The sequence below is a fragment of the Physeter macrocephalus genome, chromosome 8, assembly GCF_002837175.3.
Source record: "Physeter macrocephalus isolate SW-GA chromosome 8, ASM283717v5, whole genome shotgun sequence".
Taxonomy (NCBI): Eukaryota; Metazoa; Chordata; class Mammalia; order Artiodactyla; family Physeteridae; genus Physeter; species Physeter macrocephalus.
Window position 1 is genome coordinate 120,322,426 of NC_041221.1, and position 21,942 is coordinate 120,344,367.

A 21,942-nucleotide genomic window follows, 5' to 3' on the forward strand; every position below is an offset into this window, starting at 1 on the left:
GCTGTGGCTCTCTTGTTCCCCTGTATCCTCAGTGCCAGCAATGCCAGGCTTGTCACTGATGCTCTGTAAGCACTTGTGGACTGAATGAATGGATGAGGGTGTAAAGTAGGACTTTGTTGTGTAGATCCTGCATTGCATTCCCTCAGGGGTTTAATTTTGCAGGATTTGATGAGTTCATGTTCTTTCCTGACTAAATCCTTTAGGGCTTTGAAAGTTTGCCCTCTTTCCCTTAACCTTTGTCTTATAGACTGAAGAGAGTTTACTTGCTCACTATGTCTTCATGTAGAAACCCCTTCATCCTTTTGGGGAATTGCCTTAGTCGTTTCTGGGCCTTTTGCAGTAGTCTGGACTGTCATGGCTTGGGATAACATAGTGTTTTCCAATTCATTTCTTGTCCTCTTATAATTCCCTGTGTTTTGTTAATGCTTTTGTTTGTTGGGTCATTCAGACTGGTATTAGGAAGAATGATCCTCTGTGTCCTTTTAAGTCCTGCTTAAAAAAGTGTGCTTTGTATCTAGACCTCTAGGGTCCTGTGGAAGTATGCAGGAGCTCTGCAGGACAGCTTCAAGAGCAAATATGGTTGCTTTCATGAAACTTATCCATTCCTAGCCTTACTTTTTTTTTTTTCTCTCTGTATGCTCATTTCATTCAGCAGGATTGAATTTATTCACAAGTACAAGAAAAGATCATGCCAAGAGCAGAATATAGAGTGCAGGTGTCGCTGCTGTATCTTGAAAACATAGTATGTTTGTTATGAAGTGTCCCATAGGAGGAAATAAGACAGAGAATAACCATCCCAACTCTTATTACCTAAATGCTATTATTATCATTAACTCAGATCCCATTTATCCCAAATCATTATACAAACTGGTATAAACTTTTCTTTATTACTATTTTGACATTGATTATTAAACTTAGAAAAATCCATTGGCCCACACATTCTTTTGTTTAATAGAAAGGTGGTGTGACCTTAACAATTTTTGAAAATGAATTTATTGGGTTACTTTCCAGGAGCTTAAGCGAGAAGTCAGCATTTATAATCTATACTTAGAGTATTATTTGTATGATTTCCCCCAGAGGCATCATATTCCTCTTCCCAGCAGTGAGCTTCTGGCTGGTTTTCCTGCTCTCTTGCATGTTGATGACATCTTCATTCCACAGTCTCCCCACCCTGCCTTCCTTCCTGCTAGTCTGGCCTTCCCAATCCGCAAGAGTTTAGTGTTGCCTGAAGACTTGCGAGTTTCCCTGTGCTTTGTCTCTTCCGGATTAGTTATAAACAGGCTAAATAAGATGAATTTTACCCTAATCTCTGACAATGCTGCTGTTTTTTTTTTTTAATTAAGAAAGAGCCAAAACATAAAACATTTCTCCTTTTCTTTCAATATGTGTTTGAAAAGTCACAGTCTGTGTACAATCAGAGATTTTTTGAGAGTCTGAAATGTGTGTACACATTTCATATTGGTTATACACTTTGCCCAGAAGTTGAAATTATACATAAATTTTATATGTGAAATATATACATAAGTATGTCTATGCATGTGTATATAGGTGCATATATAACATATGTTTATGCATGGGTATATATATATACACACACACAGAACTCTGTACTAGCTGTAAAATGTCCTTTTTATTTTTGCAACACAGCTATTGAGCAGACACAGAATAGGAGTGTGGTCAGAAAAAAGTGCCTTGGAAATCAGAAAGCTAAAACTTCCAGCTTAGCTGTATCCTTAACTGAATGTATGACCATGGGCAAATTATTAGACCTGCTTGGTCTTTAGCATTTTTTTCCTTCTTTCTTTTTTTGGTAATAAGAGAGGGTAGGGGTAGATCAGTGGTTCTCATCTCATCAGTGGTTCTCATCTCTGATTGTATATTAGAAGTACTTGGGGAATTTTTTAAAATGCAGATGCCCAGGCCCTACCAAGAGATTCTGGTATTTAAAAAAAAGTCTCCCCTGTGAGTCTAATATGCATTCAGGGTAAAGAACTGCCAACTAGACAAACTCTAGGCTCTCCCCTGGTCTGTGAGTCTCTTGTTTTATTTCTCCTTCCTAAGACAGGATGGGCCAGGCCAACAGAACCCTGTAGGATGAGCTATTCCTTTTGTTGGATTCATCAAATACATGTGATTATGTAGAACACTCAGAGTTGAAGAGTCCTTAGTGACAACCCATTAACCTCCACACGTGGTGTCTACCTGTCCACTCAAGCGTGGAGCCTCCTGGCAGTCACGGTCCCCTACCACTCTCTTTTTATAGTTGAGGACGCCTGAGTCTTCGTGCTTTGTAGGACTCTCAGAGATGGTCTGTGTCAGGGAAGAATGAGAGCTCCCAGTTCATGTATTTCCTCCACGTGGCCTTGAACTAGTGGCCAACAGCCATAGTTTACTTCCCATCACTAACCTTTTTGCCAGTCATCCTTTTTAAACTTTTTGGTCTCTAATTTCCTTCTCTTGAACACCCTGTAACCTTTAATCTCTATGATCTCTGAAATACCAAGAAATGCATTTTATTGACAGAGTGGTTACTTAAAAAAAGAATAACAGTTTTTAAGCATATTAGGTTCTAATTACCTCTGAACCTGTGGGTTGACCAGTGAATACATGATATATATTATTAACACAATGACAACTTAAAAAAAAAAGAAAGAAAGAAAAATTTCAAGTATATTAGGATTTTTCCTCCTCAAAAATGTTTCTTTTAATTCTTTCCCCACTCCCACTGCCACCACCCATACTTGAATTCCTCTCCCTTCATTCCAGGCTCTTCTTCTAGAATAAGAATGGTGGCTGTTGTTGATGGTAGGCCCTGTGATGAGTACTTTCGTATCTCATTTAAACCTCATAAAAGGGGGTTTAAAGATAAGGAAGCCAGGGCTCCTAGAACTCAACATCTACTGAGTGGCAACCATAGCATGTACTAGCTGCTCTCTATGCATTATCGCACCCAATCCTTCCAGTACCCACTTTACATTTTACCAAGGACTAAATTGTGGATTCAGAAGTTCTATATTTGCCCACAGTCACAAAGGTATTACAGTCAGCCTTCTGTATCCAAGGGTCTGCATCTGCAGATTCAACCAACCACAGATGGAAAATATTTGGAAAAAAAATTCCAGAAAGTGCCACAAAGCATAACTTGAATTTGCTGCATGCTGGCAACTATTCACATAGCATTTACGTGGTATTAGATATTATAACTAATCTAAAGGTGATTTAAAGTATCCAGCAGGATATGAGTAGATTATATGCAAATACCGTGCCGTTTTATATACGGGACTTGAGCATCTACAGATTTTGGTATCTGCGAGGGTTCTGGAACCAACCCCCATTGGATACCAAGGGACAGCTGTGAATAGTGGAGTTTAAATTTAGGCCATCTTGACCTCTAAGCCATACTGCTATTACTGTTAGGATGATTACTTCCATTGTCCTCATTTTACAGATGAGGAAACAGAGGCACAGGGAGATCGTGTAACTCGCCTAAGGTCACCAAGCTGATAAAAGGCAGAGTCAGGATTTGAACATAGATCTTTCTGATTCCAAAGCCCGAGTGTCAGGCACCGCGCTCCAAGATTGCGTACTCTGTCGCCTCCCACTCATACCTTACACACCGCACCCTGTCTGTGCATCATGCCTCGCTCGGGCCCTTCCTGAACACTGATTCTTTTCTTGCTGTTCCTCTGGTCAGAAACAGTCAGTGTCTATTTCTTAAGCCTGAAGTCTTCTGTTTATTTATTTGGACATTAAAGGCCCTCTGAGATCTGCCCCCCGAAAGCCCACGCTGTGCTCGGTCAGCTCGATTCCCGTGCCATCCCACCAGCGTGCCAGATTTCTGTCTCCAGGCATCTTTCATAGGGTTGCCTTCATCTCTTCAGCCAGTTTTTCTTGAAAACCTGTTTTGTGCTGGCAGGATTGGATGGAAGGCCTGAATCTACCTTCTCTGGTCAAGGCCACCCTCTCTGGGGAGCCCCACCTTTCTCTCCCTGTCTCTTGCTGTACCTCCCATCTGAGAACCCCCAAATCTAAGGTGCAGTGTGGAGCCTCGTTATGGAGTCTTTTTATCTAAAGTCATAAGTGAGCTCTGTGAGGGCAAAGACCATGTATGAAAAATCTCGAGCAGAAAATAGGTGCTTAATAAATATAGGCATTGAATGAGTTCATTAGTGGTAATTGTGCTTGCCCCCTTAAATCAAATTGTCTGCTGTATGTCCATTCTAAGTCCAGGAAAACCAATTTTTAAACTTGTTGACTTACAGGAATTTTTTAGAAGTATGTGTTATCGTGCTTATTTGAAGGGCTAATAAAACTGATCTTCTCAACCCCTTGCTGTTCTCCCAGTAAATGTCCCCTCGACGGTCATGGAAGCCATGTGCAGACAGGACCCCCTGCAGCCCTTCAACAAGAGCAGCAAACTCTCCCCCGCCGCCCAGCAGCGCTCCGTCGTCTTCCCACAGACTCCGTGCGGCAGGAACTTCTCCCTCCTGGATAAGTCTGGGCCCATGGAATCAGGATTTAATCAAATCAACGTGAAAAACCAGCGAGTCCTTGCAAGCCCGACCTCCACCAGCCAGCTCCACTCGGAGTTCAGTGACTGGCATCTTTGGAAGTGCGGGCAGTGCTTTAAGACTTTCACACAGAGGATCCTGTTACAGATGCACGTGTGCACGCAGAACCCCGACAGGTAACCCCACCTCTCGTTGCTTGCCAGCTGTGTTTGCTTCTGAGGCTCACTGCTTGCCTTCCTGTCGCCTCCTCCAGTCACACCTCGGGGAGAACTCTGTGATCAGAGGTCTGCATTCTGGAAGGTCAGAGCGTAATGTTGGGCCCCTCTTTGGCTTTATTGTGTAAAAGGGCTGCATGAACAGTGGCTGCAGAAAGGAATCTGCTGTCGCTTTCCACACAGCTCTGCCCAGGTCTAACGGGAGGCAAAATAGAAGGCACATTGATGAATATCATAGATGGAAAAATGAGGTCAGGATAATTAGAATCCTCTCTGTCTTCCAAAGATAATATAGCTGGCCGCTCTGCTGCTGTTCAGTCATCTCAGGGTTCACCTCCAGTGTGCCATGGGTATGAACTTAATTAAGTACTAAGAGGTAATGAATTGGAATTTTTTGCTTAGTACTATTTTTCTTCAGAGCATGCAAACCCATAAATCCTGCAAAGCTGTCAAAAGGAAATACCTACTCTGCTAGTGATGTGGAGGAAAACAGATGCCACTTATTCAATAAACTAATATCCACACAGAAGAAAAATGTTGACTAGATACCTCAGAGTCAAAGTTGCTTTGAAAGTTTGTCAATAAAGAATTTTATGGCCATGAACTGAGGATGAAATTTAGCTGAACAAGTGAATTAAAATTTCAGGTACTCTGACGAGTGGCACAGTAGATATAATGGAACTATTATTTATGAATCAAAACCGTTTATTCGACAGTCTTGATAGCTGGGAGTGCAAAAGACAAAAATCAAATTAATTCAATAAGAAAGGACAGTGTTTTATCTCCCCTTCATATCCTATGAAAATTTGATTAAACCCCAAATATCTAAGAATATTTTGAATATAAAAGCAGAAAGTAAATTTTGGAAGTAGGATAGGAGGCTCGGCTGAAAAGCAGGACTCCGGAATTATTTTCTTAATTTGGCCACTGATTAACCTTAAGCCACTCAGCTCTCCTTGCCTTATGATATACACCCAACTCTCCCCTCCCGGCTCTGCAGGATGCGACAGTGTACTCGAACCCAAGCAGGCAGGGAGGATAGAAGTGTGGTAGAGAGGGGGTGAATCTTTTCAGAAATAATAATGATCCATTTTAGGGTACATGTGCACATTTACATGTGTATATATTTTTATTTGTGCCATTCTAGAAACCACTTGCTTGGCATCAAGCAATGCTGTGACTGATTGATGTTGAAGCATTCGTATTACAGCTGTTAAGGCGGTTGTGTCTTTATAATCTTTTACCTTCAATAGGAGAGCCCCCTGGTGAAAATATCCACAGACTTCTGCATATCTTAGTACTACTGGCTTTAGAGGGGACACAAAAGTTTTGAAAATGTTTTCCTTACTCCAACAGGGTTTTTTTTTTTAAGTCTGCCTTCCTTGCAAGTATACAGATAGCCTCAAGATATATCTATTCAGAGTTTGCAAAGCATTTTATTTTTTTTAATATAAAAATGCATTAAAATCTTGTTATTATAAACTTGCTTTTTGAATTGAATGAGTTTAGGTGTATGGATCTGTTATTTGCACAGGTTCATTGTGGTCATAATAACTGAACATACAAGGTAAGATGAAATGATAGTTGAAAGTTTCTGGATACAGGAACTGAAGCTTAGCTTTGGGTATGATACAGTTTCATGCTGAATGTCATATAAAACAATGAAAATATGTCTTGGTAAATAGAAAGTTAGCAAAACAGACTGTTTTGTCTGACCCCAGTTACACTTCGAAAACCGTATGTGCATTATGGTTTAAGTCCCTATGAAGTCTGTTCTGTCAAATAATAATGTCAGAGTTTGAAAAGCATCTATGTAATCTGTCAGAAAAGTGCCCTACCAATTAGAAAACTTACATGTACAAAATAGACTTCCACGAGAGACTGTTAGGTCATCGCTGATTCCAAGCTAATCTAGAGTTACTGGCAAAAATCCAAGTGGCTTGAGACTCCCATCCAGTGCAAGACCCTGGGGGGCTTATTTGATGCAGATGCCCAGGTGTCGTTTGGCCAGGTTCCCAGATGAGGTGAAGTAATGTGCTTGATATTCAGGTAGATCACCAGGGTGGAATCAAATTATTAAAGCAGTGGGTTCCTACTTCTCTCTTCCCTGTGCTTTGTTGGCGAAGACTTGAGAGGTAGTATGATTCACCGTCATTCATGAATAAGTTAAAACTAAGAATTATGAGTTCAAAGAATTAGTCCCTTTATAGGCAAAGTAAGAAAGTACAATGTTTCTTACTAGTAATGGGGAGATGCTTGAATTACTCCATCACATCTGAGTTGATTATTGGAGATAAGGGAAATAAAGATGCCCAGTCTCTTTGACCCACTAGTTTCATTGAGACACATAATTTCATTGAGTTACATAATTTGCTTTTAGCATATAGGTTCTGTATGGTGTTCTAGAACCTAGCATGCTCTCCTGGTACCGGCAAGTTTTGAAGTAGAAGATACTTTCCCTAATTCTTAACCACACAGGTGAATTGCTAAAGAGGAGAAGTATGCAGAACTAAAATGGAACATCAATTTGTGCATGGTTGTGAAATTTGGAGTCTTTCCTCTTATTATCCATGTGGAGACTTACAACTGCTGAATATACATATTTTCTTTAGTGATTGACTCCGTAAATTAGGTGGCTTTTAGTCTTTGGCAGTTTGTGCTCATTCAGCCATATACAGTGAAAAAGCTTAGAACCTGCCAGTCAGAAATCATTTCCCTTCTATTTGAAAAACTCAAACGTTTTATTTTGACAGGAAAATCTTGCTAGAACTAGAGGCAAGAAAGGGAGACACAGAAGACAAAGTCAGAAAGTAAACAGGTTAGAGTTTCAAACACGTCCAAATTTGAAACAGGCCCCCAAATCTTAGGTCCGAAAGATTTTTCACTCAACACACTGAATATTTGGCCATGAAACCCAAGACATTTGAACCTTCATGAAAGAGACTGTGTGTGTCTTTATTTGTGCGCTTTTTCTTGTGAGGGACCATCAGTAAGTCTATGCCTTGATGTAAAGGAAGGAGATCCGAGGATACCCAGGGTTGTCAGCATTACCATTTTTCACTACCGTGTTATTTACACTGAACGCCGAAAAAAATTCCGTTTGACCTTTCAAAGTAGGAATTAGCATTAAAGATAAAAATACACCCGTATGAGGGCCCAGGAGCCACAGAATTGTTATTTCTTGGTTTTATTCTGTTAATATTAAACATACAAAACCAAAAGCCTCTTCTTTTTTCTCAAGCTACTGACTTTTTCTTTCCTGAGTGAATTCAAAAGGAAGAAGCTGTCAGAATCTAGATCAACCTAGGTCTAGACTAAGGACTAGGGACTTAGGGACCTCATAAACATTTGAGGTTTAGCATAAGCTTATTACCTGGGCCAGGGCAGCTTGACTGACTTGTGCCTGAAACAGGAATTAGAAATCCCTTTTCTCTTCTGTTTTTCTGCTACAGAAACTCTCAACAGTCCCATTTGGGGGCGGGGGCAGTCCAGAAAGGGGTAAGCAATGCCTTCAATCGTAGTGGATTATTTTCTGATGAATATGTTCTCTTTTATTTTCTGCAGAATGTCTTCTTAGTGCTTATCTTTATTTTGCATCCTTTTCCTTTCCTTTCTGATTGTGCTACCTGGGGAAAGTTTGCCTTTAGCCTCCTGGGCATACTGTCAGCCGTTCACAGTTATGTTTTGAGTATCCTTGTTTATAATTGGGTGTGGTGGTACCAGAGGGGAAGATAACTCTAGAAGGAGCTGCTTGGTGGGAGGAGCCTGGAGATAATCCATCACCATAATAGTTTCTTTGGAATGTGTCAGTGTTCTCGGGTTCCATTGTTTCCCCCTCCCCCAAGTGTGAAGGTTACCTTCTTTCCATGTTCTCCCAGTATTTCGGCTGCATACTTGAGCCACTTTCCTGAAATCTTTCTCTCCTTACATAGAGCTTAGTTCTTTTCTCACTCCACACAGCTAGCAGTGACCTAAGTAGCGCCCCGTATGAAGTCTCGGGAGATGTGCACTTGGGCTTGACTGACAGGGAGCAAGGAGACATTCCTTGCTTGTTCAGTTGTGGGCCCAACTGAACAACTTTTGTCCTGGAGGCTTTCATGCCATGAAAGAAAAATCAAGGAAGGATTAATAATATTTTAAACCAAACCACACTTAATTTTGTTAAATGTTTCATCCTTTTCCTATGTGTACAACAAACCAATTACAGACTCAAAGTAAATGAATTGCACATTTTATTGGAGTCATCTTTAGCAGAGGAGCTGCCAGTTACAGAGAATGCCAGGGGACATACAAAATTGTCTTGCTGCTTTCTTTTTGCTTAAAAATCTACCGGCATTGATATATGCTAACTAAATCGACCCAGGCTTTGTCTGTTTTTTAGATATTTCATTGTTGAGGACAGAGCACATTCTAGTTTTTCATGAAGCTTGATATTTCTGTGTTGGAGCAAGCTACACGAGGCTATTTAAATTTAAATTAATCAAAGTTAAGTAAAATAATTACTTAATAATTACTTAAAATAATTTACTTAAGTAAAATAATCAGTTTCTCAGTCACCCTAGCTGCATTTCCAGTGCTCAGTAGCTGCTTGTGGCTAGTGGTTCCCATATTGGATAGTGTAGATATAGAACACTTCCGTCATTGACAGCACTGCTAGATGTCTCAAGTAGTGTTAAAAAAAAAAAAAAACCTGCCAAAAGCTTTTACTGGTTATGAAATGTTATCTCTTTGTGAAGAATGCTCATTGCATTTGTTTTGAGAATAATAAAATGCTGTATGTGTATGATGACTTGGAAAGAATCAAAGTGCTTTAGAAAGGAGAGTCCCATTTAGCTGCTGAATGACATGAGATCCTACAAAGAGTGAAGCTGAACACAGCACTTGACTATCCAGTCCTCCTGGGCTACTTCTGGTATGACACATCAAAGGGAGCAGAACTTGGGATTTGAAATTGATTGTATCCAAAAGTTTAATAAATTAAGGCTTACTTTTTAATTTTTTTTTGGTTGGTGATGATATTTTATTTTATTTTATTTTTTTCACTTTTTTTATCCCTTTAGTATTTGTAGAACTTTTCAAACCCCACCCTTTATTCTATGAGTCTTTTTTTTTTAATATCCAATTTTTAAAGGTTACACTCCATTTACAGTTATTACAAAATATTGGCTCTATTCCCCGTGTTGTACAATGCATCCTGGAGCCTATCTCACACCCAGTAATTTGTACCTGCCACTCCCCCACCACAGTATTGCCCCTTTGACCAGACCTTGAAAAGTTAATGGGAATGTTAGTCATCACAATAAAAAGCTGAGTAATGGCAACTGGTTCTGTGCCCCCAAAGCCCTTTAGCTGTAACCTGAGAGGTGAGGAGTCAGGGTGTGCTACTAAAAACATCCATACAGAGCCTTAAATCCTGTGGTCAGTTGTCCCAAAAGAAGTTGTGATGTCTGAGATGCTATGGTGATGATGATGTTTTCTAAGTAAGCCCTGCTCTTGGGCTTGAAGATTTCATTCTGTCTTGAATGTATTCCTATGCCCTTAGATGAACTCTAGGATACAGTTACTGTTAAAATTACTTTTTCATCATTTCCTTTTATTCATTTTTAGGAAATATTGAAAATCTAGGGAAAAGTATCTTGTCTGTATTTTCTGAGGGCTAACTTTCCATATATTTCTAGGTTGAGAGAAAGAATCTGTTAACACAGTGGCAAATAGAGTACACATTTTAGTTCTAAATTCTACATGAAATCAGTTTCTGCGATGGTGAATATGACCATATGCTCTAAAATCTTACTCTTTACGGTACCAGAATTAAAGGGATATCACTTTGTTTTTTGAGATCAACTAAAGTTGGGTCCTGTATTTTGGTACTAGATTTTCTTCTTGCTCTGAATTCTCAACTGTTTACCAAGTAAGTTTAAATGGTCTATATTCTAGTTAGCATGACTAGACACACAAAACCATGGAAAGCTCTCCCTGAAGGGCACTGGCTGGTATACACGATGGAGGTTGGAGGTCACATTGTCGATGCTGTCTACTGTGAGGCCGTGCCTTGGACAGATCCTTAGGTGGCACGTGCTTGTTGATGATCTGAAAGCAGGAGCAGAACATGATGGGATGCGAGAGGGCATCTAGTTCAGTCCATCTTGCTTACCAGAGAGATGAGGAGATGGAGAGTCAGGGACGTTGGGCGACTTGTCGAGTCCCACAGCTGATTGGGGTCAGAGGCTGAAGCAGGACTCACCTCTCCCATCTCGCCCATTCGAGGCTGTTCCATTCAGTCAACTGAATTCTGCAAAGTTCTAAAAGCTGTGCCGTAGGTCACGGGATACCTAGCAAATACCGCTCAGGCTGGTACTGGCCAAGGTGATGTTTTATAATCTGATTTGCCTTTCCTTGGTGTTACCTTGATATAAGAATTCAGCATAAGCCTCTCTGTGGTCATCTCTTCTGTGTATAAATCTTTGCCACCTTGACTGTTAGCATAAAAAGGATGGAATGACTTTTGACTATAGAAAATAAATCACCCCAACTTTTGACAGCAGAGTCAGAAAAAAAAGATTAATTGGTTTTATTTAGTGTCTAATTGTTTATTGTGATAACTATTAAAAATAGATAACCAGAGGCTAATAAATGTTAATGGTCCTTCACTATTAGAAAAATCAATTGTCAGTGGATATAGCATATATTAATATATTATTTGGTTTATAATCTTCAATACATTTAAAAAATTCACCCCTGAGAGAATGATTTCTTGAGGGCCCCTTTAAGGTTAATGGTAACTGCAAAGAATACATTTGGCAAGAGGATATTTTCATCTACATATGATTTTAATGGCTTCAAAGCTTTATTTCATGATTGTAATAAAATGCATGTGCAATTTGTCAAGTTTGATAAACTCCTTACCAAGGACTCTTAAATATTTCTTTGAAACTTATTTGAGAGCAGTTAGATAGATTTCTAAATGTAAGTAATTAAAATTGTATAGTATTGAGTTATTGACCAATCCCAGACTATTAATCAAGCTAAAAAATTCTACAATCAGTGCTCAGTGTGCTGAAGCCTGGTAAAATAATCGTATTTGTGTTCAGTGAGGCGAGTAGCCACAATTAAGCACTTCACTTGACAAATGAGAGGGTACACTTTATTTTGCATGTAATTGAATTGTTGTACATGCTCGGTCACCATTGTTTCCTAGCCCTTCATTTTGGTTTCTGGTCACTGGAACTTATGCATTTGCTAAAGGTAGAGCAATTAAGTTTGCTTTTGCCATTGGCTTTCTAGACGCAGCCAGAAATGTCTGAGCCACAAACCAAGGCTTCCTGAGCTCTGTTGATACCGCTCATGACAGATTATTAATTTTCTCAAGAAAAATTTTGATAAACAAATTAGAGCCCTGTCAAGGAATGATATGAAATAGCCTCGAATAGGGAAAACTCCCCAGGTTATATATCACTCACCAGATTCTGCTTAAGTAAGCAGAAGAACTTCTGTAGAGAAGACAGAATTTTAATTTATTTTATGAAAACCAAAAATTGATTTCCTTCTCACGAGCTGAAAAGAATGCACTCTGATAATCTTGCTAATTATCAGGTATTTGTCACAACTTCCTTCCATTTGCTTTTGCATCCCAGTCCTCCTCCTGCAAACATAGTGACATCCTGTCATTTCTGTGCTGCTATAAATCATTGCTTGCTACCAGATTAAACTGGGGAGCCAAAGTTCACGAAAAAAGACCCAGTGGATAAATATGAGTTTAGGTTGGGGCGGCGAGAGAGTAAGTAGAAGTCAGGATTTCTTTTACAAAGAAACAAATCTGGGTGCACGCCTGTGTTGGTCTATGTACTATCAGACAACCCCAAGTTGGGGATGTGCTATAGACAGACCCCAGGACAGTCTAGTATCTATTAAAACACACATGCAGCTTGCTGACTTGCCTGCATCTTTACCTGGGACTTAGAATAAGGTCCAGTCACCCTAGAGTGACCTTGGCATCAAGAGATTATTTCCTTTGAGGACAGTTTATCCTCACTTTTCTGAACTGACAGAGATCATAACATCTGCTTTCCCTGAGAGGATTATTGTAAAGATTAAACTAGATAATTGATGTTAAAGCACTTTGAAAAGTTAAAGTGCCCCAGAATTATGAGAGACAATTACATATCTTCTCTTGTACTATTCTGCTTCATCAAGTCTGTACTCTCAACGCTCCAGTATTTGCCGGGGGGTGGGGGGGGCTCAAAACAAGAAATAGGATTTCTTGAAATGGTATGGCTAATACCGGAAAGGAGTATTCTTTGGGGAATGAACGGGTCTCATCAGCTCTGTTAATTTTGTTCGTGTGGCAGCAAGTATAGTAATGAGAACCTAGCAGCCCCAGCGCTATGCTTTGTTACAGAAACTGAGAGAACGTCACCAAAGCGTTTCGGCCCTTGCCTCATGATGCTAACGTCTGCTGACTGACATAGAACGTAATGACCAGGCAGTGTCTTCATTTGTTTCAGACCATACCAATGCGGCCACTGCTCCCAGTCCTTTTCCCAGCCTTCAGAACTGAGGAACCACGTGGTCACTCACTCCAGTGACCGGCCTTTCAAATGTGGCTACTGTGGTCGTGCCTTTGCTGGGGCCACCACGCTCAACAACCACATCCGAACCCACACTGGAGAAAAGCCCTTCAAGTAAGTAGCGGCTCGCACTGTATCCCTTCTTTCTCTGAGCCTTTTCTGAGAGCCGGCAGACAAGGTGGCCCAGCACTGCCTGGCGCAGCCAACTGGTGGAGAAAGCTGTTTAGAAAGTCAGCGTCCAGTCTGCAAAAGGCCCCGCTTGTTTAGTGGTCGATACTGGGAAAATGAAGTCAGGAAATTTATACACTGATCCTGGGTTGAGCTGTGCAACCTTGGACGTGAGACGTTCTTCGTGGTCTGTTTTCTCACCAGTAAAATCAGGAAGCAGGAGTAAGTAATTTTAAGATTCTTTCTGGTTTCTGAGGGTCTGTGCTTCTAGAATTTGAGCTAGGAGGCATGCAGAATGCCATCTCTGGCCATCAGCAAGCAAGTCCCCTGACCATCAGCAAGGTGGCCACAGTCGAGGACAGCTGAATGAATCGTCTCTTGGGAAATCTGAATCCTTTAGGATTCTGATGAACGATTTCCTCCTCTTTTATATTTGTTAAGGGGGTTTGAATCTATTATAGCAGCCAATTGGTAGCTTTTCAGCGTGCCCTTTGGATCTCAGACTTATCATGTTAATGCAAAAAAGAAAAACCAAACCAAACACAGGGCATGTCTAAGTCCTTGAGGATTCAGTGAATGTGGAAAGAGAATGGAATTCCAAGGGCTTTGGCAAGGTAAGGGCACCTGAGCGAGAGACTGTTTCTAGATATAGCACAGTCATGAAAACGGTGGACATCTGAATCCTGCAAGATGGTCTATTCATTCACTCACTCACTCATTTATTCATTCATGTATATATGTGTTCATTCATTCAGCAAATATTTATTGAACACCTTCTTTTGTACTAGGCACACTGCTAGGCACAAGAGATATAAAGGTGAATGAAACTCAGCCCCCTAGTCTTTGAAGACCTCATAGTTTATGGGGAAGCCCGATTAATAAGCAAGTATTACCACACAGGGTGAAGGGTGCAAAAGTGAAAAACAATAAGGCATGTATATACAGTGTTTCGGGGTAGCACGAAAGTGGAGTAATCAATGCTATCTGGAGAAGATGATGTTTAAGATGTGTTTTGAATGATGAGTAGGAGTTTTCCAGACATACAACAGAAAGGAGGCTTTCTGGTAGCCCATGTGGGACGTGGAAAGGCTTGGGAGGGTGAACCAGCTTATGTGAGTGGTTGGTCATCTCAGAGCAGATTTTACTGTCTGTGTGATAGACTGTTTTTTGTTCAACCCTCTTATGTCTCTCTTTCCTCATTTGCCATAATGACTTTCCTTGATTAAGGAGGAACATGAAAAGGGCATGGATGAACGGCCTATTTACCTTCTGTAGGACAAGATCAAGCAAGAAAGGAAAATGATTCAGGCAGTAGGAGGTGAATCCCCTTTCTTGGTCTCAGCCAAGGAGTCTTCCCAGAGTCTCATTACCCATGCTTTTCCCTCTGGACCTGCTGGCGTAGCATGCAGTTGCCATGGTGCTCGGCCTGAGGCTGGGCTCAGCTTGGGGTGGCAGAGTCCTGCTGGTCTGGGTCCTGCATGCCTCGGTGTCTGCCAGGCGAGGGAGAGGCTCATAAAAGGCTGTCATCTTTACCCACCTCCCCATGAATTTGTTACCTTTATTCATTATTCTTAACTGTTTTCCATTGTGGTTTAATTTATGATATTAATTAATAATGAAAAGTTTTAATTTTGGTCTGTGTACACATGTGGGGCTTATTTACTGCATAAAGGCATCTGGCTGAGGGCACTGGATGGGGTCTAAAAATCCAGCCTGCACTACGCCAGCCAAGCTGTGCCCTCTGGGGCTGCCATAGCCCCAAGGGGCCCTTGTTTTAAATCTACCCTTAAGGGCCGGGTAGGTTAGCACAGTCCTCGAGTTCCCTATGGCAGGTGTCTGTGTCTGCACAGTGGGCTTTGTCATTTCCCCCAGGCCCTCGGGGGTTCACAGATTCTGGTTTCACCACTGTTCTAGATGTAGAAGATGACGATGGCACATTCCCTGTGCCTTTGAGCAAGAGAGCTCTTCAAAAGCAGAGATGCAGGAGGACTGACAATCCTCCTGGCCCCTTATATTAGAGAGGGTAGCCAGATGGATACAGTGCCAGGAATCAGATTGATTTTTACCTTGTTGCTGTGTAAATAGATTTTAGTAATTAATTGAAGAGGTTTCCGGGTCAGATTGGGAAATAGATTTCTTTTAATGTTAAGGTGTTACTTAAGTATAACCTCGTTGACTCCAGTCAGTTTTTTCCCTTAACATCCTGTTTTTGTCCTGTTTCCAATAGAGGTGCCATTTTAACTTAATTTTAATTCATCAGATTAATATTTGAAGAGCTTTAGTACTTGTATGTTTTTCCTTTCTCAAAGTATTTTTGGGGACCATAACCTGATTTCATCTGGAAAAACACAAAAGGAAACACCAGAATTGGTTGGATTCGGTTCACTGTGCCTGTTTGAGTTCGTCCTGCTGCTTCTCATATTAAGATAGCCATATGCTGTGGAGTTTGTTTTTTTAATTTATCAAATGTTAAACATATTGCCAGGGGAGAACTGAGTGTACGCTTATTTTATAAGTGCAAGATTTAAACGTCTTCTAGGAAATGGAAAGCTAAATCCTTCAGTGTATACAACCAGATCATTCAGGATTGAACTACCCCAAGGGAATTTTGGGAATCTTCCAACCATAGCTCATGGATATCCATCCCATGGACATTTGTAAATATTATGAGGATATCCTTTTACAAGCCTATAAAACAAACATTCAAAAAAAGTTTGTTGCAGATAAGTCAACAGAATGGATTTTGCCACAATGGTTAATTTTACTACTTCAACTAATGGGTATTGGCTGAAACAATGTTGCAAAGAAAGAAAAGAATCTTGTAAAGATACACAACCCATGCCCCAAATGGCTCAGTCCCCAAATTGTCCTACCCACCCAGGGCCTGGGAGGCCTTTGCAAGATTCTTAGGGGCCAGGCCACAACAGGGGAAAGCCTTTTCTAGCTTCTAAAATCTTCTGCTGAAAATTGATTTTTCAAGGCAGATCAAGATTATTGCCATACAAGAAGCCTGGAGAAGATTTGGCAGTAAGAGATGAGAGTTTCACTCCAGGCTTTGTCTCACAATCTGACTGGCTGAAATGCCACTGAAAGACTCCATCCCCCATGCTCTAGGTAGATCATGGGCTTGTCAGCAGCTAACCTAGGCTGTGGATGCAGAATTTATAAGGTGAAGGAGATCATAGGAAAAGCACATATCAAAGGATCATATTGAAGTTTGTACTCTCCGTTTGTACTGTGAGACTGGAAGTCGTGGAGAACAAGGAACAAAATCAAGACATCATTTCATCTCACAGCAATTGCCAAGCACTTTATCGAAAAGAGGAAAGAAGGAAGGAGGGAAGGAAGGAAGTTGTCAGTCTCAAACTTACTCTTTACAGTGAGAACCCCTTCTCCTTCTCTGTTACTAAACATAGTCTCTCAAGATCTCAGAGAGGCCGCTCTACCCCAGGATCCATGTGAGCTGCTTGATGCCTGGCTGTTGCGCCTGGGAAGACCAGGACTTTCCATAGGAGAGTTTCATTTCTTCCTCTTCGTTAGAAGCAGGGGAAATACCACTAAGCTTTTGCCTTGTGAAGACAGTTTGGCTTAGTATAAAAAATAATCAAAGGATATTCCAGAGAGCATCTGATATTTTAGCAAGATCTAGGCAAAATCAAAGCAAACCAAAAAAACACATCAGTAAAATGCATTAAGCACATCATACGTACGAAGCAATTTGGTTTAATTCAGGAAATATTTGGTGACAGGCCATAGATGATCAGAAAGAAAGCTTCCTATAGGTTTTCTGTGAACAGAGCTTGACATTGTTTTGCACATCTGTCAGTTTCAGATGACAATTGTTAAGCTCCCTCTGTACCTATAAGCCAGTCAACTATCACATAAAGTAAAGAACGATCTCAAATCTAAAAGGAACTCAAGTCTAATTAAGATGCCCACACTGGCAGATTGTTGGGGAATTTCTCTTTGCTGAAATATATAGATGGCTTTCCACTTCACTGTTCCTGCAGTGTTTCCTTAAAGGCTGTGACGTCAGCACTGAGAGGAAGACCCTGTGTGCCAGAGCAGTTTTAGTCTCCTGGATCATTACCCGCATCTTTCTTTCTTTCTTATTCTGCTAAACTGCATGAAATCCAGGCTTGGAGGTGCCCATGGCCAGTCACTGGGCTGGGATTGTAGTTCAGGGTTAATTCAGTGCCAACACAGCTGAAGTCCAGCTCTGACCTGCCAGAACCTAAGCATTTGCATTGAGTCTGTCCTTCTTATGTGTTCCATTAAGCCATGAAAATGATTTGTGAAGGGATTTTTGCTCTAAAATTAAAGATGATGAACATAAAACTGAGGCTCCCCCCTTATTTAAAAATATTTTTATGTCAAGTTCTCTTTACATCCTTAATTATACAAATTACATTCTTATAATTACCAACACACGTAGGTATTATTTCTAGTAGCCCACTTTCCTCAAGAAGGGGGAACTCCTAGGAAAAGGATCTAAGTTAAGGTAATTTTCTACACATGTGCATGTGTTTTTACTCACACTTGGTGAGCAGATGGCCCTAGAGATGATTTTTCAGTGATGATCTCAGGAGAGCCCTATAGACTTAGTAAATTTCCTGACTATGACAACAAATGGTTCCATGAGTGTAAATATCTGTGAGGCAGTTAGGCAAACACAGGAGAAAAATGTTAACTCCCCTCTTACTGTCTCTGCCCAATCTGGGTGTTTAATATTACATATAGACATACACATTTGCCTTATGTGAAGCACTACACCTCCCACTTCTGAATTCTTTATATTCTGATACACAAGATCAAAGGTGCAAAAACATGACCTAGGTAACTAGTCATAACTTATAATTTTTGAAACTATTCTGCTCTCTTTGAAATGGATTCTACAGCTTCAAAATTTTTTTTTTTTTTTTTTTTTGTGGTATGCGGGCCTCACACCGTTGTGGCCTCTCCCATTGCGGAGCACAGGCTCCGGACGCGCAGGCTCAGCGGCCATGGCTCACGGGCCCAGCCGCTCCGCGGCATGTGGGATCCTCCCAAACCGGGGCGCGAACCCGGTTCCCCTGCATCGGCAGGCGGACGCGCAACCACTGCGCCACCAGGGAAGCCCCAAAATTTTAAAAAAGGAATATAATAATTTGAAAGTTTGTCAAGCAGTGAAAGGTAGTATATTTTGACACACTAATCTAGTAACTAATCAGTTTTCTAATAAACAGTCCGCAATTCACTAGCATGTCATCAGCACTTCAGGAGCTCTGGAGAGGGGATGAGCTGCCCATGGATGTTAATGAATACACCAAAAATCATTAGCTGATCAATACTTCTGAGTTATTTTCATTGAGCTGATAGGTCTGATACATTAAAGCTGACATTATACATTTGTCAAGATCACAGTGCAGTTTTTAACAGTGGAACAGGCTGCTAAAAATATCCCCCGAAAGACAATCAAAGAAACACAATTTCCTCATGCTGACACATTCAGCTGGTGCCGGAGCCCTGAAAAATCCAAGCGTGATAGTCAAGCTCCAGCCTCCCAACGATAAAACATATGCAAGACTCCCTAGTAGGGATAGATGTGTTTTATTTTTATAGGTAATTATTTCCCTGGCAAGGCACTTTGTATAATTTACTCAAAAGGAAAAAGACAGGGCTGCCTACCGGGTAGTGGGGCACGTGGCATGTGATCGGGCGTGTGCGGATTTTCTTCTGATGGCTTTACCACAGCCTTACTAGTGCAGGGACCTGAGACCGAAGGTTGCATTATGTAAAAGAAGAACAACTGTCTGCAGCTCTCCTGAATATCTTTTCCTTTTAAGGTTTCAGGAAAGGACATTAGGGGGAGCACTGAGGGGGCTGCTGTGCCCCAGTGGGTGCTCGGCCAGTGCTCCAGGCAGCCCAGACAAGTGGAATAGTGACAGGGAAGCCACTGTCCGTGCCCAGCTTGCTGCAGCAATGTGTGTGTGTGTGTGTGTGTGTGTGTGTGTGTGTGTGTGTGTGTGTGTGTTTTGAAGGTTGTGTAGCCATCAAGCTAGTCAGTGTGTGTTGCAGGGAAGACGGCTTAGGCCCAGGGTGTCTAGGGTAGCATTTTTTTTTAAGTTAAGGAGAGGAGGAGATATTCCTGAAGTGCGGCGCCAGTTTTCTCCTTATCAGACACACCAACCCTTAATTACGGCCCACGTGTACATTGTTCCTGCTGTACCTTGTAGAGGTGAATTTGAAGCACACAAACATTGGTTGATTTCGGGTTTTTCTGAGTCCCCTATCGCAATGCAAACATTTTTTAACCCTAACTTTGGTGGAGCTGTGATACTCCAGCTTTTGCCCCAAAGCAGTCACCCACACCCACCCGCCACAGTCACTGAAAACTAATGCACTGCTTCTTCCAGTTTCTGAATTCAAAGATGATGGCTCTCTGGCTGCTGTGCTGAGGAGAGTAGAATTCCCGATTTTAAATTAGCAGCAGGTGAAATTCTATTTGTCATCAATTTCTCTTTGGGGTTACGGAGCAGAAAACTGCAGACAAGCTGCTGCTTTGATGGCTCACTCCTAAAAATCTCTTTTTGTTCTTTATCTATTTGAACTGACAGTGATCAGAGCTGCAGCAGGACAGGGCTCTCTGGAGAAATCACCTCCCCTCTGCCTATTGACACATCCCTCTGTTCTGCATCAGCCGGGCTTTGTCCCATTCCAGGCATCCAGGCCTTGGAAGGAGCCACCAATTAAACCTCTTGAGCCGGTAAAATCTGAAGCCACTTTGGAGTGTCTGTTCTGATTAGGCAGGATGAGAGGAAGTCCATCAACCTGCAGGCCCTGCTCCCTGGTCTCAATTTTCTCTCTTGCCTCCACCAGGTGCGAGAGGTGTGAGAGGAGCTTCACGCAGGCCACCCAGCTGAGCCGACACCAGCGGATGCCCAATGAGTGCAAGCCAATAACCGAGAGCCCAGAATCAATCGAAGTGGATTAACTGATTGACTGGTTGGAATTAAACTTCAAGGAAAGTCATGATTAAATGTCACGGACACTTAAGCAAAACCAAAGATTTCCTCTGAGCAACTTTCAATCAGTCCCGGAAAACCAAAAGCAGTAATAAAATAAGTAAGATGTTAAGAGATATTGATCCTGGCGTGGAAGTCAGACCAGGAGAGAGATTATTTATTTATGACTAGGGATGAGACTCATTTCAGTGGACAACTAACCTGGGATGGCTCACATTTCCAGTCCCACCGTGTATTTGCTTTGTTTCTAAAAAGCTTTTTGAAACTGTTATTTAATACCAAAGGGAGGAATCGGATGGGTTCTTCTGCCTTCAGTTGTGACTAAGAATGCACAGGGACTTGTTTCTCGTTGCACCTTTTTTAGTAGCATGATTCAAGGGGAACCATTGTACAGCCCTCTTCCTGCTGTTTCAGTTTGGCCTGGCCTGCCTCAGGCTGCCCAGCAGGGACCACAGATTCGGGAGCCAGAGCCTTCGCTGAGTCCAGGCCATCTTCAGCCCCACGGGTGCTCCATTTCTGTGTTTTCTACTCTTATTATTTCTCATGCACTTTTCTCACGGCTCCTTCCATCCAGCAGCCTGGTCTTGATGCAGAAGAGCCTGGAAGTGGAAGAAGATGGTTTAAAATTCAAAATTCAAGGGGAAAAAAAAATGGCGACTTACGGTGTCCTGTCAAGATTTCAAAAACATTTAAAATGTACGGAGCTTCATAATACAGTATATTGTTCTGAAGCAGCTAGTGAGAAAATTTTGTTTTCAATAACATTTTACCTTAAAAAAAACCCACGAAAATAAAGTTCTTCAGTATGAGGCTGAATATAAGGTATTAGGCTTCCAGTAATTTTTTGTTGTGTCTATGAAAGTGTTGAATATGTGAGCAAAAACAGTGCCAAGCCCCACTGTCAAGACCATTCTAGGCACTTTCATCTTCCTTCCTCGTACCTCCAGGGGAAGCCTGGGAGGCCCTCCTGAGTGTGGGGCATTTCTGCAGAAATAGGTGAAAATAGCCCAGACAAGGAAGCCTTGAGAGGAGGAGCCACAGAGAGGGTTGTGGTTAGAAAAGACCGCCCTGAACAGCTAATTTTTTCAGGAGGAGTTCCCTTCTCATCCCCTCTGGCCCTTGATAATATTCTTCTTTCAACACTGATCCACTGAAAGAGAAAGGAGTATGTACACAGTTTCACTGATCTTTGATTGAGTGCCAGGAAAATGGGTGTCACTTCAGCTACCCTTTGGGCAATTTAGCAATGGTGTTCAAATTGTGTCGCATTCCACACAATAATCCCACATCAGGAAGAACTGACGGCTCTTGCATATTAGCCATTAACTCCCAGCAGCATCACGAAGGCTGAGTCTACCAGTGATGGCCGGTGTAAATCTGAACAGTTTAGAGCACTTACCAGCAGCCATCTCTTGTTTGTAGATTTCTTGGTCACCTGATAGCAGGACACAGCCCATTAAGGAGCTCCTTGTCTTTT

The 21,942-nt window shown here is 41.5% G+C and overlaps 1 protein-coding gene across 1 annotated transcript in view; it reads left to right on the top strand.

The window, feature by feature from the left end:
* The window catches only part of PRDM6 (PR/SET domain 6), a 99,937-nt gene extending 78,651 nt beyond the window's left edge, over nucleotides 1-21,286 (top strand). Inside the window, exons 5-7 of the mRNA XM_028493164.1 lie at nucleotides 4,345-4,687; nucleotides 13,231-13,407; nucleotides 20,320-21,286. Of these exons, the coding sequence (XP_028348965.1) occupies nucleotides 4,345-4,687; nucleotides 13,231-13,407; nucleotides 20,320-20,434 (635 nt within the window). The 3' untranslated portion in view covers nucleotides 20,435-21,286. The remainder of the gene's footprint in view (nucleotides 1-4,344; nucleotides 4,688-13,230; nucleotides 13,408-20,319) is intronic.
* Nucleotides 21,287-21,942: the final 656 nt, after the last annotated feature.